General features: G+C 41.9%; 1 protein-coding gene across 7 annotated transcripts in view; it reads right to left on the reverse strand.

Annotated features, from left to right (window-relative positions):
• asic1c (acid-sensing (proton-gated) ion channel 1c) overlaps window positions 1-19412 on the reverse strand; it is a 54634-nt gene that overhangs the window by 6333 nt on the left and 28889 nt on the right. For 5 of the 7 annotated variants that reach the window (XM_088310643.1, XM_088310639.1, XM_088310638.1 and 2 more), the window contains exons 2-6: window positions 6663-6813; window positions 5462-5589; window positions 1438-1588; window positions 1305-1361; window positions 29-182 (exon numbers count right to left, since the gene is read on the reverse strand). In XM_088310643.1, coding sequence (XP_088166769.1) covers window positions 29-182; window positions 1305-1361; window positions 1438-1588; window positions 5462-5589; window positions 6663-6813 — 641 coding nt within the window. Of the gene's footprint in view, window positions 1-28; window positions 183-1304; window positions 1362-1437; window positions 1589-5461; window positions 5590-6662; window positions 6814-8947; window positions 9739-19412 lie in introns of those variants that run through there. The other 2 variants (XM_088310641.1, XM_088310640.1) reach the window with 1 other exon arrangement.

A 19412-nucleotide genomic window follows, 5' to 3' on the forward strand; every position in this document is an offset into this window, starting at 1 on the left:
CTGCTGACGGATTCTAAGTCATACTCACCCAATGTACTGCTCGGTTTTGTTGAATTTCTTCGCCAGATACTTCGCCGACGCCTTACTGGGAATCTTAACCATGGACAGCTCCTTGCCATAGCGAGTCATGTTGCAGGGCGTCTGACAAACACAGTAATCGTTGTCTTTCTCCACCAAAAAATCTGTGGATGATCAAAGTTCGTCAAACAACTGCCGAGAAACAATCGCTTTGCGCTTTTGCGCTTTTGCGCTTAAAATATCTCAGCACAAATCAGGAGCGTTGCAGTCGCCGCCATCGTTCACTTTCCTTGAAAGCAAATAATGACAGAAGCTAAAGTGTTGTACAAAGAAAAGGGAAGAAAAGAGAGGAAGGGGCTCGGCGGACTTTTCATTTGGGATCAATACACATAAATCGGAACTAATCAAGTCCGTCGAATAATGGCCTCCGCTGTAAAAGAAGCGACGGTCGCTGACTGAGGCAACATGGTGCGTTCACGTGCCAGTGGAATAAATGTACATTTGACATTTTAGAATGCACGTTCAAATAATTGCAGGATTTGCGTCTTCGATTCAAAAGAAGGAGTCACTAACATGATAGAAACTGACTTTTTGGTTCATAATTAATGCAAGATGGCTATGTTATAATCAAAATATTTCATGATGTTAATCTAAATGCAAACTAATTAATGACATCAATTGATGTGAAGACACTGATTAAGTCAATGATTTCTCACAATAATTTTCATCGGATGCAAATTAAATTGGACCCATTTCACAGTAAAAAATACATGAAATCCATTATTTAGAAGTGTGTGTTTTAATAACTGAATGATGTCTCTTAGTTGGTGGCTGAATGCTTGACTTCGCTCATTTGCAAAGAATATTGATGCGGCTTTGTGAATTGCAAGCGGTGAGGAACATATTTGCTTGACACAAAATAATTCACCTTCCTTCGCCTTCTCGCTGAAATTAAGTATTTAAAATGTGACACATTTGCAAACCAGTGCGTCTTTGAATTACTGGCGATGCCATTAAGCGGTCAGACTGTTTTAGAAATATTCACTCCTCCGCTCTGCCTGGCTTGAAGTCATGCTTTGCGGACTTAGTTTATAGAATTATTTGGTTTGCTCTGACTGTTGGTCGCATAATCAAAATATTTCCGCATCTCACACTGTGCCTCTCTTTTTTTTTTTCCCATCTCTTTTTTTCTTAACAAGCTGCAGCCAAGTGCTTGTAGCACTTTCTTCCTGTGAAGAAGTGCTTTTGGAGGAGGTGCAATCTTTTGGTGCAGTGTGCGTGCTCACCTAAGGCTGGGTCGGCACAGTCTTTGTACTGTTCAGGTGTGCACACCGTGGAGGTCCCTGCGTTGAAACAACATCACAGTTACGCCTGACGCAGCGCACGAGCCGCAAATGTTTCTTTCCCCTCTCGTCGTACCCGGCATGTGGACCATTCTGCAGTTGCAGTTTTCCAGCAGGTAGCGCGTTTCACAGTCAATGCGGCAGGCGGTGATGCTGTACGTGGAGAAGTACTCCGAGTCGATGGGAGTCGACTTGCAGTCTCCCCAAGGCGGAGGGAGGTACTGAAGCTGAAAAGAAAGAAAAAAAAAAAAAAAGCAGGACAGCGGATTATAGAAAGCGAGCGAGCAAGCACTTTTCACGTACAAATCAACAACATCGACAAGCTTTTCAAAGCCAACACTCGGTCCAAAAAGAAGAACAAAAAAAAAAACAAACAACAACACAATGTTTGGTTCACACCGACATTTCCGATCAGGAGCAAGCAGACGTCATGCAGAACAGAATTAGGGATGCGGGTCTCGTCCCGTAGTCGAAGGAAGCAGAGTAACGTGGGAATAGAAACCGGCTCACACTGGACACCACAACCAGAAAAATCATTTGGGAAAAAAATGAAACTCCTGACAGCTTCCACTTGGACGCACGTGCTTCACTTGACAGACATCGCGGCAAATTAATTTGAATATGCAAGTGAACAAGTCAGTCTCCTTCCCTCTTTAAAGCTTATCACACTGATGAGCTCGATTAGATTTCCCAGCGGAAAGCGTTAAACAATGAGCGCGATGCCTCTAATGAGATCCTGAAAAGTCGCAGAGGTCAAACCAACGCCAACGCTCAAGTGCAATCCAGCAATTTGAAATTCGATGACGGCTGATTTCTTTGGACGCGATGACGGTCGTCTTGGAAAATATGTGAAATTCGTTTGCTTTCATTTTTGGGGTGGACTCATTCATGTTTTATGGCACATCATGAAATTTTTTTGCTGTGTTCCGCTCACATGCAATCCCAAAAACTATTTTACGGACTTTTAATTTGATGCTTTTCGTAATCGGACAGAATCGAAAAGACAAAATTGTGGAAAATGACACTGGATCGGTCGGTTTAAAACAAAATTTGTGACTTTTCAGTCAGGATGTAATGATTTACTCAAGCCTTGATTCAATTTGATTTTCGATTTTTAGTTCCGATTTTGAGTCGATTTTTTTTTTTAATGGATAACTAATTTTGGAACCAAAAAGTTCTAGCATTAAAAATCCTTTTGCGATCAAAATTTCCATATTCATTCTTTTATTTTTTTTTAGATTGATGCAGATTTTCAGCAGTTAAAATCGATTTTAAATCAATTTTCGATTATCGTTACATTCCCACTTTTCAGGTTTTTGAGACTTTTTTTTTGTGGCTGTACTCATGACAGACACGCTTCCCAAATTTGAAGTCAAACTTTTTATTCTAATGAATTTCGTGTTTTATGGCAAGTCATCACTTTGCCACCAAACTTAGCACAAATGTTTGAGAATGTTATGTTGCCATGCAGCCTTTCCAATTTTGTAGTATTAGGTCAAAATTAATAAAAAAAAATTTTTTTAATCGAATAAAATGTTGCATCATATTTGTTATAAATTAAAATTGGCCATCAAGCGCAACGGGGCTCTCTATTGCTATGAAGTCCGTTGACCAACCTAGGCTAGCAAACAACAGCCAATGACACCGAATGACCCGCGTGACGCAATCCCGTCGAGAACACACAAACTCATTCACTACCAGAATGTTCCGTGCACCAACGGATGAGCTTCGGTGGACATTGTGGCATGCAGCGAGCCCCGACAAACATATTGTACTGTACGGTAACGCTACCCTCTGCTCTTGGGTGGAAACAAAAGTTTGGAAGCCGGGGGAGCCCAGCTGGTGGAGGAAAGGAGCCTCGGACTGAGTGTGAAGCTGGACCTCATAAGACGTCTCATCTAGGGCAAGGGGCGAGGGGAACACACAGCCCACGTCGTTAAGAGTAAAGCGCTTAAAAAAAGGAGCGGGCGAGAGATGGAAAGAGGTGAGACGCTCACGCCGCCGCCTCGTTCGGAAGGCCAGCCAGCCTGTTTGCATTAGAATGAAACGGGAAAACACATTCTGGCGACCTGAGACGTGCCATAATTGCGCTGTTGAAATGTCACTTCGCAAATGTATGCAATCTGGAGTTCAACCTGGGAAAGACCTGGAGGTTGAACTGCATGCGAGTGAGATTTTGTGAGACTTTTTCAATTATTTATTTATTCATTTATTTATTTTTTTTTTTTTAATATATATTTTTTTGTATTTTTAAGTTTTATGTGATGGCACCTGGAAGGAAAAAAAAAAACGCCCATTCATCCGCCGCGGTGCATTTTTGTTGAAAATGCTCAATAATGGCAACATTTTCCAAAATCGACAGCAAAACAATCCCAACTGTTAGATTCCCGCAGTTCTGGAGCGGCGACGTTTTTGGTGGCGCGGTCTGACTTGATTCAAAATGACAACATTTAAATAAATGGCGCCTTCGCATCCATCTGTTCTTTGGCACCCGACACGAATAGCCGTCGTGTAATGAATGGGGCAAATCTTTCTTTTTTTTTTTTTTCCTTTTAGCTGCCGTCATGATTAATTCATTCCCGTCTGCTTGTTTTTTGGTCTTTAAGATAATGAATAGCACACATTATTTTCGACCTGCAAAGTGTTTTGAACCAAAGAAGAGAAATGTGATGATTTCCAACTTGGTGGTGTCCAGGTGTCTTTTCCAAGCCCGCCTCAGTCATCCCAAGTTATTCTGCTTGAAGAAAATAAGCTCGCTTGGATGTCATGCGGATGGTTTTGGCCGAGACGGGACAGTTCACTTCAGGAGCAAAATCAGTGGAAAATTGACAGCTTGTTGGTAAACACGATGTTGACGCTCCCGTTCCGAAACATCACAAAATAAACCGGATGATAAAAATGAAGGATTGCCGCCGCGGGACGAGTGGCAGCTGACGGATGACTTTTGTCGTTTGTGCCGAGCCATTTTTCATTTTTTACCAACAGCATTCAAGACTGATATGTCAACGTTTCCTGTCAAAGCGAGCGGCCGGGTAGCGGAACGCTTTTGAAGGCGGTTGTCACCGGGTTTGACGGTCAAATTCAATGAGATGCGACGGTTTAATAAGTCTGTCAGTCTGACAAAAAAAAAAAAGCCTGAAGCACTTTGAATGCAGCCACGGAAGTGGTGCTCATTAAAGATGGCTTAAAAAAATAAATAAATAAAATTAAAAAAATATATATATATAAAAAAAAGCAGCTTTTTCTGACGCTTTGTGTTGCCATAACAACGCGGCACCTGATTATGCAGTCGCTGGGTTTTCGATGGCGGGGATACACGACACTTGAGTGTCTCTTTGTGTCACGCGTGTCGCTTCCAGACTGAGTTGTGAATAAATGAAGAGCTAGTTTTCATTTCTTTCTCATACGTTCATGTCAAAACAATCAATGCTTTCTTGAGTCCTAATTAAAGAGAAAAAAAAATTGTGATGTGCATTTCATACCTGCATGCTAATTTAGGCTGATCTAAAAAAAAAAAAAAAATCCTTTATAAAGTTGATTTCTGTCTTGTCAAAACAATGCGTTGGCATAACAACGAGGCACCCGAGCAGGAGCGTCTCAATGCTGGAACTCTTTGTGGCCTCTTTCTTCAAGTTTTGATCCTGCGACAAGTCATGACAATGAAGTGCTGATGAAAGCGAAAGGAAAAAAAAATGGTTTATTTCTCGGTCACACGTTCATGTTGCCAAAACAATCCCTCTGAAGTGAGCGCTCGTTTTTGTGAGGTTTATATTTAGAAAACATCTTTTTGAGCCTTCATCTTGATGACTATCTTTTTTTTTTTTTTTTTTCACTTCTGTTTCTTGCTCTGCCGACTAAAAATAGAGATGAAAAATCCACGAACAACAACGAGGGTCGCGAATATCTTTTCACACGGTTAATGAGGCTCATTAAATTCCACTCCAGTCCAGTACCGCTCAGATGGATTTTGATCCGATTTTGCTCTGAGGAAGTGGCGACAGTATGAGAGGGGGCTGGTGGGGGGGGGGGGCAACGTTGCAGGACAAACACACAGTCAAGCGGGGTGCACGCCGGTTGTGAATGTGCTAAGAACGAGGTACCAGTTGCTGCTGACACGACACAAAAGTTTGAAAACCGGGGGCCACGCCAAATCCCAGCTGGTCGATGAAGGGCGGTTCGTCCTGGCTGTGGATCTGAACTTTGATTCCCGCTTCGTAGGAGGTCTCATCTGTGGATATACATACAGCACGCCACACCTTTATCGGGCCAAACTCGCCGTTTTGTGCGGGATTGTTTTTTGTTTTTTTTGTCTCTCCTTTCACTGGCAGGGATGCTGAGCGCTGCAGAACGTCATGCTGGAAGCCAAGATCACATGTTAGATTTATGCAAAAGAAATGCATAAGACCTGCTGTAAATTTTATTTTACATTATTTATTCATGATTACATAATTTATATGTTGGCCCCTCGTTCTTGTTTTTTGGGCTCCTGTCTTGTGGAGGCTTTAGAACAAATACCGTATTTCCCCAAATAGACGCCGTTTTTCTAATAGATGCGTGATCTACTTAAGACAAATAAACGCCTGCAACTAAGCCAGCTACTCATAAATGGTTATATTATATTAAAATAACAGTCAACTCCTGCATGCCCGCGGTTCGACACTTGCGGATTTGCATATTTGGGGAATTTTAAATATTTTTGTTTAAAAAAAATAAAAATAAATAAATTAAAAAAAAGAAAATATATATATATATATAGATTTTTTTTTTAATATATTTTTTTTTGAGGGGGGGGATATTTTGTTGTTGATTTTTCCCCATCCACGTCACACAAAAGGACATTAAAGAGTTGAATTGGCCCATTGCAACTGTGTCGCTAACCAAAACAGCAGCACCCAACTCGTTTCTCAGATGAATTAAGGTGAGGACACTTGCCACGTGTTGTATACATATTCCCTGCGCATCGTTAAAAACGATCTGACGTAATATGGGGCCAGTGTTCCATGACTTTTGCCAGGTCACCACATTTCTCCGACATCTGCCGGTGAGTACAGCGACTGGATATAATAAATGGCCTTCGATTTTGGTCTTCAACGACTGATATAAAGATGTCCTTTATTAGTCCCACAATGGGGAAATTTATTGCACCATTTTTTAGTTTATTGAGAGGCCCTCACAGTTTGTTGAAGAAATGAAGACACCGTTTTGTGGCTGGAGGTCGGCGCTACGACCGCGGCACGACAATCGATCTTTTCTCCGCCACTTTTCATGATGACAGACGTTAAAAGTGAAACGTGCACGAACCCGTCTCCCCCCAGACGGGAAGGTATTCATCCTGCTGAATGTCCAGCATGATCTCCAAGCCGTTCCCCGTGCCTCCTTTCAAGGTCGTCAACAGCGGGTTGCCGTCTAGCCCCGAGTTGAAAGTGTAGCATTTCCCGTAGCGTGTGTAAATCTGGAGGGGAAAAAAAAAAAAAGTGAATCAAGAGCACAACATGGAGCGAGCATTCCAGAGGTCGCCAAAAGGTCAAATTCTAATGGTTCTCATTTTGTAAGTAAAACAACTTGTGTTAAATGATCATTTTTAAAATAACGGAACTACCTTGGACGCAATTAATCTTGATCCAATTTTATTTACAGTGGAACCTCCAAAGTCAGGATAAATTTTTAGGAATGCTGCAATTGTTCTCAACTTATTGATTTCCGCCACAGGAAATAATGAAAAGTGAATTTAAAAAAAAAACAAACTTGCGTCAACATTTTGAAAGAGAGCAACTCCAAAACATGACTTAAGCACGTTTATTAAACAACTTTAGTGATTGACAACATGTTAAAGCTTTTTTTTTTTTTAGATCTTAGAAAATAGACAACTTAATTTTTAAAGTCTAACAAAAAGTGCACAAAGCTCCCAGGCTCCGCTGCATGTGTTATAGTTCCATAAAAAAAAAAACATTTCTTTCAAGTTCACGACGGCAAATAGTTTTCTTTGAGTTGTGAGTTGTAGTAGACTGACATGATTAAAATTTCGGCAAAGTCTGTTGCCTCCCATAGTGGGAGTGACTCGAGGTGAAAAAGCAAACAGGCAGCTAAATGCTGATTGGCTGCTACGCACTGCACAAGGAACCAATCAGACGGTGCTGTGGGCGGGCCAATCTGCTTCTGCACGCAGGGCCACCAGCACACCAGAGAAAAGTGTGCTGCAGCAAGCCAAAATTAACCAGCTTTTAATTTATCGGCCTTGAAAGTAAAAAAAAAAAAAAAAAAAAAGGCAGATGCCGCTAATAGGCAAAATGCCAAATATCGGCCATATTAGCATATTAGAAGCGAGCGAAAGACCCACATGATTCGCAAGACGGCTTTAAATGTGATCTAAGACTTTGCAACAAATAATCCTACTTAAAAGCCGCCGGGAGAAGAAACATGCAGCAGGTTAAGGTCGAAGTAATTATGCATCCTAGTGACCAGCGAGGCGTTATTTATTCACCTTTATGACATTACAGTAAGAGCTATCCAACGAGGCTCAGGTATAAATTACAAATGCCACCTGCAGCTGTCAATCAGCCCCACATGTCGGGTTTTTTTTTTCGCTCCATAATTCCCCAGATGTTTAATTAGAGAAGCTAAAAGATTCATTAGGACTTAGCCAGGAGGCGTAAATAATGAACAATCTCATTTCAAATCATCGAACACTCGATATGAAATTGACAGAAAATATAAAAGGACCGAAATAAAACGGGGATGTAGAAAGTTTCTTTTTTTTTTTTTTTAAATAATAAATTGGTTGTAATGTCGAGCGCCATGCAGGCATCGTGGAGCTCACGTTACGTTTTCCCACTGAAGCGTATTTAAGTAACATGGAAGTAATATGATACTTCTTTTGTACCAATTCCTACATGTAAGTGTATTAAATGAGGGCACATTTTCGCCAACATTTCCGCTGTCGGGCAGCCGGACACAATTCTTAGTTTTGACTACCGTATTTTCCGGACGATAAGCCGCTACGTTTTTCCTCAATTTTGACCCATGCGGCGAATACAACGGTGCGGCTTTTCTGCGGAATTTTCTTTCACCAGTAGGGGCGCTCTAGAGTTCAGAAAATATGTTAAATAAATCTCGATTTTTTTTTTTTCTCTTGGGTCTGATCTGTTTTAATGAGCAAAGTTGTTGCCGTTTTAAAAGGCACTGTTTTAACAATCTGTTGATGTGCATTCACGGTACAAAATCGTTCTGTGCATGCACTTAACAACTCAACTTTTTTCAACATGGAAAACCGCGGCCTATGTGCAGGTAGTCAGTTTAAAAAATTTCAGGGAAAGGAAAAAGGGCATAAGAAAATGAAGTAGAATTTTTTTCTTTTAAATTCTCCCGTTAAAATGAAACTTTGACTTTAATACTGTAAAGATTTGACTTGTTCTCTGTCAAACATGAATTTTTCTCTCAAATATGCAACTCTTACATTTTTTACATTTAGGGCTAAACAATTGTCATCTATCTGTCCCCTCTGTAAGCATAACATGCCGCCAACATTTTGAGACGCCACACACACGCACACACGCACACCCATCGGACAAACGCCTGGACCTACATACAGTGCTGAAGTTCTTGCCGCTGCAGGTCTCACCACGAAACCGGCACTCCAGCAGCATGTCGTCCAGCTGGTGTCCGAGGCGAGCCATCATCTCGGTGGTGTTGACGCGGCGACGGGGCGGCCGCTCGTAGCCTTTGAAGTCCAGCAGGCTGAGCAGAGCCTGCTTGTGGCTCTCCTTCAGGATGGCCAAGCTCGTCTCCACCACCGTGCGGTTGGCGTACGTGAGGTCCATCCAGTAGCCGCTGTGGTACAGGTCGTCCCGGGTCAGACCGGACGCGCGGAACACGTTCTTGTTGCAGAAGGTGACGGCCGGGAAGGACATGTTGTGAGCCCGCACCGTGTAGATCTTGGTCACCGCCGGGTACGACATCAGGTAGAGGACTCGGTTCCGGGACCAGGTGAGGAGGAGGGCGACGCTGACCAGGAAGGCCACCGCCCAGGCTCCCCGCTGCAGTTTGGATTTGTGCGGCGAGAACATCAACTTCAAACCGTGGACTTTGGTCCTCGTGACGAAATTCGCCGTCATTTGCTTCCACGATTGTTCGCTTGCCTTCCGGAGCGCCCGCCCGTCGCTTGGCGGCGAGTCCGACTCGCGTGTGATCTCCATTTCCAACAATGTGACTTCTCAATTGGAAATTCCCAGCAGCGGTGACGGGAAGCGTTGAGCACGCCGCTCAGGCTTGCAAATCGACTGCGAGAAAAAACAAGTGCGGCTCCTGAGGGAGAAGAAAATCTCTTGAAACAACCAGCGGAAAACGTCCAATGCTGAAAAACGCCCAAAATCTTGATTTTTTATTTTTTATTTTTTGCAGGGGGGTGGCAGTGGAAGGGGATTCCCTTCTCCAGCGTCAGATAGCAGATTTGGATGTCTTGGTCTCGTTTTGTCCAAGCCTCCTTTTTTTTCTTCCAGCACAGCCTGCAGAGACGCTTTTCTTCAAGTCTGTTGACTTGCAGCCCGTCGAAAGGAATAAAAAAAAAAAAAAAGCTTGTTGCGTCCCGCACGCACTCGTTCGCTCGCTCGAAAGTGAGGTGAAGCCAGCCGATTAAAAGGGTCCCCCCCCCCTCCTCGCCCCCACCCGCCAACCGGTGATGAAGTAGATTTGCAACGGTGCACGAGGAGGCGGGTGGAGCGCATCAATCAGAGAACAAAAAAAGTGTCGCTAAGGAAACCGTGTTGCAAAATTTATGTTCCATGATGGTGAAGAAACATCAACTTGTTGTTTGATCGATACGGCCACGTAATTAAAGAAAAAGTCAGGCTAGACAAGCTTTTCTCTTTTTTTTTGCAAGAGCTTCGTGCTGCATGCAGATGTGGCGCTGGACTTTAGAAAATGCATCTTGTTTTTTTTTTTTTTTTTAAGCAGACAGCAAGCAGCACTTTAGAGAGATATAAAGTTGAATTTCTTGGAGTATTAGATCATAAAAGAGAATCACAGAGTGCGGTTGCACAGTTTATGTGGGAAAGTGGCGCTACACATTTTAAAAGGACACTCAAAGGAAATACTTTTTTTTCTTCGTACAAGTCAGTAAATTTTATTTATGTAGCAAACGGCCGGGCCAAGCCAACGTGGCACCCAAACATAATAAACACGTTTCAATTCTTTTAGCAGCCTTTCACATTGTAATTATATTTTATTAATGCCATTTAAGATGAAATATTTGTCAATAATAATTAGATTATTTTTTCTATTTTTTTTAACTCCATCAAAAAATAATTTTATGATCATTTAGCATTTAAAGTTCAACTGTCGCCATCATGCATTTTGAAATACGGAGCAACTCAACAAATCAAGCGTTGATTCAACAGGGGATGCTCAGTGCATAAGATGATTTCTCATTTATTCACCTGTTGGCTCATAATTGTTTGTATTAATTTCAATTTACTCTTCTTTCCTTTTGATTTGAAATTACGACTTACACGTGATCGTTTCTTTGAATATTAAGTCTATCGATGGCGAATTTTCACCTGATTTTTGGCGCCCCCTAGAGTCCACGGCGCGGTTAAGCATCTGCCAATTTCGCACTTTTGAGAGAGGACTCACAAAATGCTTCACTTGGTTTGAGTACAGTCATGAAAAATGATGTCAAACATGGACATACATGGAAAATACGTAGAAAAACACAAATTCCCCAAAATCTAAAATCTTATTTTACCGGAATGCCTGTAGAAACAAACTTGCTTTTAACTGCTTTTTAAATACGTCCACTGAAGAAGTTTCAGACGATCATTGACGGGTTGGCCACCGACTCTTTAAAAGAATCGCACGAGGAGACAATTTTCGGAGTAAACAATCTGGTGACACAACAATCTGGCTTTTGAATGACAGCAAAGACATTCTTTTCTTTTTCTTTTTTTTAACTTTCGCCTTCGTGATTGATGGTGTGCTTTGAAACAAACTGAAAGGAAATAAAGAGAGAGAGATCTGCTCTATTTCATCTTAAGCAGAAATCAATGCAAAAAAGGGAACCTCGGGTGAATTTCTAAACACACGACCTCATTACACTTACAGCTCAGTCGCTCCACTTAGCGACCCAACGCATTGATTTTTTTCCTGCTAGGGGGGGCGACATAAAAATGACGCACCCCCAAGTAGACCTTTGCTTGATTGCTGTGAGTGATGCAAGAACATTGGCGCTTAAAATTGTTCGTTGTCAGCAGTTTGACCCAAAAGTCATTATTATGAGTTATTGCTTGCGTCAGATTTTGCCCAGCCAATGTAAAGCCACGCTAATTATTTGAAGTCTTTCGAGCTCAATATCCAATCGGCATCTTCTCGACCTTTGGTGGGGTGCTGGATTCTAAGAGTTGCTGCGTTCTCATGTCAGGCAGGCTACACACAGGAAGTGTTCGGACCAATGGTATTATAATTAATGAAATAACTTCAGGGTTAATTTTTGTCATTTAAATAATAAACAATAAATATAATAATAAAATAAAATTGTAATTTATAACTGTTAGCATAATTGTAGCGTACCGAACTTTATTACAAAATAAATTGGGACCTTTTCCCACCCTCTTGTATTGGACAAATATTCCATACAGCCCCCCCAAAATTTAAAAATTAAACTAATACTAAAATTAATAAACCAAAACTAAAAAATATATTTTTGAAAAATAACAAAACTAACAAACTAGCACTGAAAACAAATTACAACTAAATGAATAAAAAAAAAAATCTAATATTAAAAGTAATAAAAACAAAACTAAAACAAATCATTTTTTAAAATAATAAAAGTAACAAACTAGCACTGAAATCAAATAAAACTAAATGAATTAAGAAAAAAAAAAATAAAAAAAAGATGATATCCCTGGACCGAGCCTTGCCACGAATAGTGAAAACCCGCAAGTAATTGATGCCCCAGTGCCTCCAGTGAACGGACCCAATTTTTGTCTTTGTGGCTGCTTTTTGAAACTTACTCTGAGGTTTTATTTGTTTTCAAGATGTGCATGGTGGACCTGATCAAATGCCCATGGATTTTCCAGCAGTCGAAGCAACTTTATCGGTAAAAGCAAAAAAGCCATCAAAGCAAATGCGCCGCAGCTAATTAATAACCACCAGTATCGTATTTTCCAGCCAGATCTTATTTCTGCCACTTGCGTTATTTCCGCTGTTCTATTTTTATCTCATCTTCACATATCCTTTTTTTTTTTAACCCTTAAACTTAAACGAGCAGTCAATTCCGACGTGACTTTTTTTTTTGCCCAGGCTCAGTGATCTGTGAGCTTGTCAAGCCCCCCCCCGCCCCTCCCGGCACCATCCTTGTCAAAGCCCAGTTGATCCCCAGAGGTCTCATTAAAAGGAGGAGCAGGGCTTCAAAGGAATAACGAGACGCGCTCCTTCAAGGGCCAGTGAGAACGCCCGACACCAAATGAGACAGTGGCGGCAATTAAATGCACATCAGAAACACCGCGGCTAAGATGGAAGGCTAAAGCCACCATTTACGATCTCCAGACGCCATGCGGCTAGAAATTAGCAAGCCTTGTTTGATCATCACTGCCAAACTAAGTACGCAACAATTCAAGAAGTCGAACGTCATTCGGGCACAGCGGAAACAAATAAATAGCGAAAATATTTCGAAGCTAGCCAATAATTAGCACTAGCAAGACTTTTGGATCATCACTGCTTAACAAAGTGCGGAAAAACTCAATAAATTGCCAACAAATAAATGTCTTGACTCTTGCTCATAGTCCGTATTGCTCAACTTTGAACTTTGACCGTCTGTTTGTGCTGTTTGACACGAAGGACCACGAGGAGACGCAGACTGCTAAGCTAGCTTCTTGTTCTAGCCGCTAGCAAGCGAAAATCTAGCGTGTCACCGGCCGTCCATTTTCAAAGGCAATTTGAAAAAAAAAGGGACAGAATTTGGCAGAGTTGGGCACTTGACCCTTTTTTTGGGCGGTCAGTCCCCTCACCCTGCGGCTGTAATCTTATTACCGTTCCAACCTTATTCATAAAAAGTGAGCGCAAAAGCCGTTAGCGGGTTAACGGTTGGACGTCTTTTCTGTTCTCTCTGTTTGTGGTGTTTTGCTCACTCAATAAATCCACTGTCATTTTTTAAAACCAAAAAACTCATTTTGGGTCCCGTTTCGCATCCTTGTCCTGTTTGCTCAAGATGTGAAATTGATTCAAATAAAAGTCCACATTGTCCATTGGCGTGAACGTGAGTGGTTGTTGGAATTGGCTCGAGCTTTCTCGCGCCCCAAGTATGAAAATACGTTTCTCTTTGTGCTTTTTCAAACTGTCGTGCCGAGCAGCGAGTATTTCATGGCTGACATGGAGAAGCGGGGCGGGGGGGGGGGATTCTGTTGTCATCTTAATGTGAGGAGACGCGTGGAAGCGACAAAGCGCCGTCACGCTCGTGGACGGCCGCCTTCTTTAGCAAAGGGAGCCATCTTGTGGTCGGCCTCGAAAAGGTTGGCGAAAGCAAACGCTGGCGCTTACTTCGTATGCGCCAGCGGCACCACCCGCACGGAGTTGTCGCTTTTAATTGATTCAAAGCCACAAATTGTGGCAGGGAGGCGCGACATCGCATTAAATAACAGGCGACTCGGGCGGAATGACCTGCAAGCAAACGAGACGGCACACAACTCTTGACAGATGGAGCACAAGTTGCAATCGAGAAGAAAACACTTTTTTTTTTTCTTTTTTTGCTCACAACTTCTCCGGTTGCTCGGCAGGTAAATCGTGTTGTCACTCAAGTTTTTAGGGGGCGGCTGGCAGTTTGTTAAAAAAAAAAAAAAAAATCATTTTCAAGAATATTCTGATCCATATTCAATGTCTGGTTGCATCTTGCTCGCTCAGCACGTGTTATCTTGGTGCCCAGTTGTCTCAACGCTAAGCAAAGGAAGCACTTGCAAGCAGTTTTTTTTTTTTTCCAAACATGCAGTGGTGCATAGGATTATTCAAATAAGCCTCGCAGCAAGAACGTAATATCTGCAAACTGAAAACTTTTTAAGATATTTTTTTTAGGGCCATCAAATTGAAGACGTGGGTGAAAAGTGCTCCTCGTTGAATTGCGGAGGAGTTTATAAACGCTTACTGGAAAACTTCCTCAACCGACAGTCGACAAAATGAATCAGACTTGACAATGATTTCCAAACGGAATATATTTTATAAAGATCTCTGAGGAATGGATTTATTGATTTTTAAAGTGTTCTGTATTTAAGATCTTAAACTTGGGTAAAGAAACAGACTCGCAGACTCAATAAGGATTCGCCCGCAGACACCCTGGAGTCTTTAAATCTCAAAGTCGATCGGAACACTGAGAAATAACTGGATTGTCATTTCCAAAAGTTTACTTGCATCTGTGATTTAAAAAAATAAGAAAAAAAAGTTTTGTTGCCTTCTGACTTTGATCAGAAGAGAGTGAAAAATCTCAAATACTCAAATTATCGTAAATGTGTTGCCCAAAGACTTGGAGTCACATCGGCGAGGCTCGATGAATCGTTCGACGTGCGCTCGACGCTGAGGGAAATCTCATTTTACGTGAATGAAAACGGGCGATTTAATACTTGGGAAGACACAAGTCATGGCTTTTATTGACTTAAGAGAGCAGGAAAAAAGCCATTAGTGCGAAAAGAAAAGAAGTCATTTGAGCCGTAAAGGACATGAGATATGAAAAGGTGAGTCATACCTCGGTGAGGAGAGAGAAAAAAAATAAATAAAAAAATAAAAAAACAGATGGCTTTGTTTTGGAGGGCGAATGACTTTTGTTGGTTTTGGACACATGCACGTTTGTGTGCCACTTCCTCTAACAAGTTCATTAACATAATAGCTTCTGTCAAGTGACGCCTCTTAACGGCTTCCTCATCTGCTCAGTCAGCAAAAAAAAAAAAAAGGCTGCCGACACTACAAATTAGTCCTCAGCTGTATTGATTGTCCATAAAAAAAAACAAATTAAAAAAAACGCTGGCTGCTGCTGTACACGGATGCAACAAACAGATGACATTTTTTTGAAAAAAAAAAAAAAAAAGTATTGTTGACACTACATGGCCTGCCACCTATCTCGGCTCCTTCTGTTTCACGCTGCATGCAGCATGGTCATTATACGCTCCCGGAAAACACACCTCATCCGTGTGCCTCCAAAGCCGGCTGACTCACAACGATGGCGTCAGACCCGAGAACAGTCCCAGTCCCAGCTCAATTTGTGTCCAACTCACACCTTCTTCCTCATTCCATCCAAGCGTTCGTCTTCATTCCTTATGTTGGATTTTTTTTCTATTTCACCTTTGTTGTCTAGATTGTCTTTTAGTCGCATTGAAAAGAGGAGGAAGGAAGAAATTGTCAAAAAATAACAAAGACAGTGAACTCAAATTGAATAAAACAGCACACAAAAAAAATGGACCTTAGGGGCAGAAACTGAAAACTGCAGGGGCCCCAAAATTGAACCGTGTGGAACGCCATATGACAGTGAGGCAAAGCCGAACTTGGAAATTTTGCTGAAGAGTGCAAAACGGCGGATCTAAATGAGGGAGGTGGGAACACAGCCCGCTAAAGTCGCCACTAATCAAAGTAGCTCATCTTGAATGTTTCAAAGTGCGCAGATGTATTTAAAATCATCAACAGTTTAACACTCCAATATGGAGCTCATGTGAAAAAAAAATCAACAGTCAATGAGATTTTGACAAGCGAAGAATGACAAGAACGGTGTTTCCTCGCTATATCAACAAAATCTGTGATGAGCACACGCAAGCAGGAGCTGCTGTCTCACTTCCAGAGACACACACACACATACTCGCCAATGTCATTCGTCAAAACACCAGGCCCCGCCTCTTAAAGGCACACACACGACAATACAAAAAGAGTAGCGATACAACTGAAGCGCGAGATAGTTTGTGTTCAAATGTGCTCACCTCGACTTAAAAAAATGTATTTGACATAGAATTTTTGTTTTTAAGCCACGGCGATTATTGTTGAGGAACAAAGTCAATGCTTCTAAGTCCGAACTTTACGGTAAGTGCGTGAAAAGCGATCAACTGAAATGACATGACAAGTAGACCGCAAGTGGGACGTGCACGTTTTTTGATTCATGTGTTGGTGGCCTCGCTGTCATCCAGAGGAGTGACTTTGTTTAAGTCTTAATGAGATCAATCAATCACCGTCGCACTTCACCGCGACGGCTCCGACACGACGCCGGTGGCGGGAGATTAATAACGATAATGAAGGAAAATGAAAGCTGCGCTACATATTTGAATGCTTTCTTTAATAGAACCTTGAGTGGTTGAGTGACGCATAATGTCTTGCAAACGTAAAAACAATTCCTCCTCAGTGAAAAAATGTGCAATACCTAGCTCGCGCATGCTAGCTCGCGCATGCTAGCTATCATACAGAGCAAGGCATCTTTGTCAATGGCAATTGCTAAAGATGCAATACGAGCTCTCGTGCCATTCAGATACCAAATATAAATAAAAATAACACACAACGATTACTGCAATGGATTCTGGGAGCCAATCAGCCTCAGCCAATCAGATTCAGATGGCTGATGACAAAGATGTGAGTGGTGTGCTTTGGGAGTGTGGTTTTTTTTTTTTTTTGGAAGTCTGTTGTCAAAACCGGCGATGTTTCATGCTTGCAATAACATGAATGACAAGACAAACTACAAAATTGTGGACAGCTGCCCCTTTGTCCAGCTTCCACCATCACCAAAAAACGTATTCACAGAATTTATTTGTCACAGTCAATTCGCACACAGTCGTCTGAGACTTTAACCAGCAGGGGTTGCTAACATTCACTCTGAAATGCCCAAATGGGGAACAGGCCCGTTGATCCAGTCAATAATCATGAATACACATCGATCTCAGTAACTTTAAAATGCGCCCTCTGGTGGTGAAAATACGGTACACTTATTATACAACATAGACCGTTTTTTGGGGGGGGGGAACGGCTTCCCTTTGACTTGGCTGTTTTTTGGGAAAAAGGCACCCGGATTGAAACAAATTGGAATATTTTATCCCAATGGAAAATGATTGCAAATAGCTTGAGGGCGAATAAATATAAGCAGCTCATTAATATCCACACATTAGTCAGAACATCTGCTTCTGTTGCTGCGGTCACATCTCATTGGCAACATTCGGGGCTCAGCGACAAACATATAAGGAGAGGACCATAATTCATCGTTTAGTGCAGACGTGACAATTCCACTTGAATTCGTACCAATTAGCAAAAACAACTAAAAAAAAATTATAGCATCTAAAAAAAAAAAGCGTCTATGAAAACTAACCCCGAGCATGAGCTTGATTTTTTTACGATATTAACCAAAGTGAATGAAATATGCTTGACGATAAAACCGTTCGCCGTATTCCCCCCCTCCACCCTCGAAGCAATCTAACAGATGGTTTTGAGAAATAAACTGAAAATCCAACAATGAATTGTCACACACGTCCACCGTCCCGCCGTCCCGTTGCTGACGTGCACGCTTCCTAAAACGGCCGTTCCATGGCATCTCGAGATCAGCAGGCCCGAGGAGGAGCTGCATGAATCTTTAATCAGTCCCCCTCTATACTTAGGCCGTCTCCAGTTTCTGACATTTAGCTGAAATTCGGAGGATGGGAGAAGCCAAGGTCACCTCGAGGATCAAAATCTGCCCAACGGCCGCTTCTGGAGTTCCGCTTCGGCCAACCGTGGTCCACCTTGCCATTTTGTTTGTTGTCGTTTCTCACGCCTTCCATTCAACTGATTCCAATAAAGTCGTCGCCTTTTTTTTGTTCCGTGAGGGCCGCCGCGTAAAGAAATGGCGCTCATCTCCGAGCTGGGCTTTCATCATTCAAGTCGATGAGCCCTTTCATTGAAAGCGTCCAAATGCAACCTGTCTCTTGTCTCGGCGGCAGGACCATTAAGTTCCGCTCAAATTCTGCTGACATGATTTGATCACAGACGATGAAGCGAGGGCGGCGGCAACAATAACCTTCCCGTGCTAATTTGCTCGCTCGTCTTTGAATGTCACGCGTTGAGTCGTCAAACATGGGCCGGAACGGCGTTTAAGATATTTCCATATGAAAACAATAATGGTGAATTATTAACGGGGGCGGTGGTGACAACAAGCATATGTTTGCTTCATAATGCATGACGCCGCACGCCAGCGGAGATTTGTTGAACCATATGGCATCGCAACAATTTGCATCTTGTTTTGGACACTTTGGGACCGATCGGCCGTTTCGGCAGAACACGCATTTTGCTTTATTTTTTTTTTTTACTTTCGCACTAAAATATAAGTCGTCATTTTTGGATTTATGTGCCACGTACACACCGTGAAGTCGTTTTACATAAAGTACTACTTTAAAAAAATACTGAATATGTTAGGTACCCTCTTAATGATGCACACACACACACACACACTACTAAATATTACTACCACTACTACGAGATAGCATGCACACAAAAATAGTTACACTGGTGATTATTTGTAAAAAAAAATATTTTCATTATTGTTGTTAGTATTTATAGAAGAAAAAAGCCCGTTCGGTGTCCTTAAAACAAGAATTATTAGCGCAAAATTCACAGTTGAGGATTAAATATGTATTTTCACAAAAAGCTTGTTTCCTGTGTTTTGTTTATTTTTTCGACCAAAATAAGTGTGAAACCAACCCACGTTCTATGACTGAATATTAAAAAAAATGCAATAAGGCGGAAAGCAAAAATGTTAAAAGAGAAAATGCTTTTATTCTCTTTTATTTTCGCGCCGTGAGCTTTTCACAGTCGAAGGCAAGAGGCAGCCAACAGCGCGCACTCGCTGGTGAGAGCCAGCCTGTTGTTCGGCAAACACTTGCCAGTGAGATGACGGGAGGCAGCCGGTGAATCCTTTCATGTCGCTAAGCTCGCCATTGGCCCAGCAGTAAAAGGGCTGGCAAAAAAGGTTTGATTTGAGCCAGAAGACAAGAAAAAGTGTTCAAGATGATTATCCTTAACCAAAGTGTTTCCTTCAATTGGGGTCGACGAGTGCATCATCCACTTCAAACCTGCCGCATC

The sequence above is a fragment of the Idiotropiscis lumnitzeri genome, chromosome 12, assembly GCF_059441095.1.
Source record: "Idiotropiscis lumnitzeri isolate Australia: NSW breed Sydney's pygmy pipehorse chromosome 12, RoL_Ilum_1.0, whole genome shotgun sequence".
NCBI lineage: Eukaryota > Metazoa > Chordata > Actinopteri > Syngnathiformes > Syngnathidae > Idiotropiscis > Idiotropiscis lumnitzeri.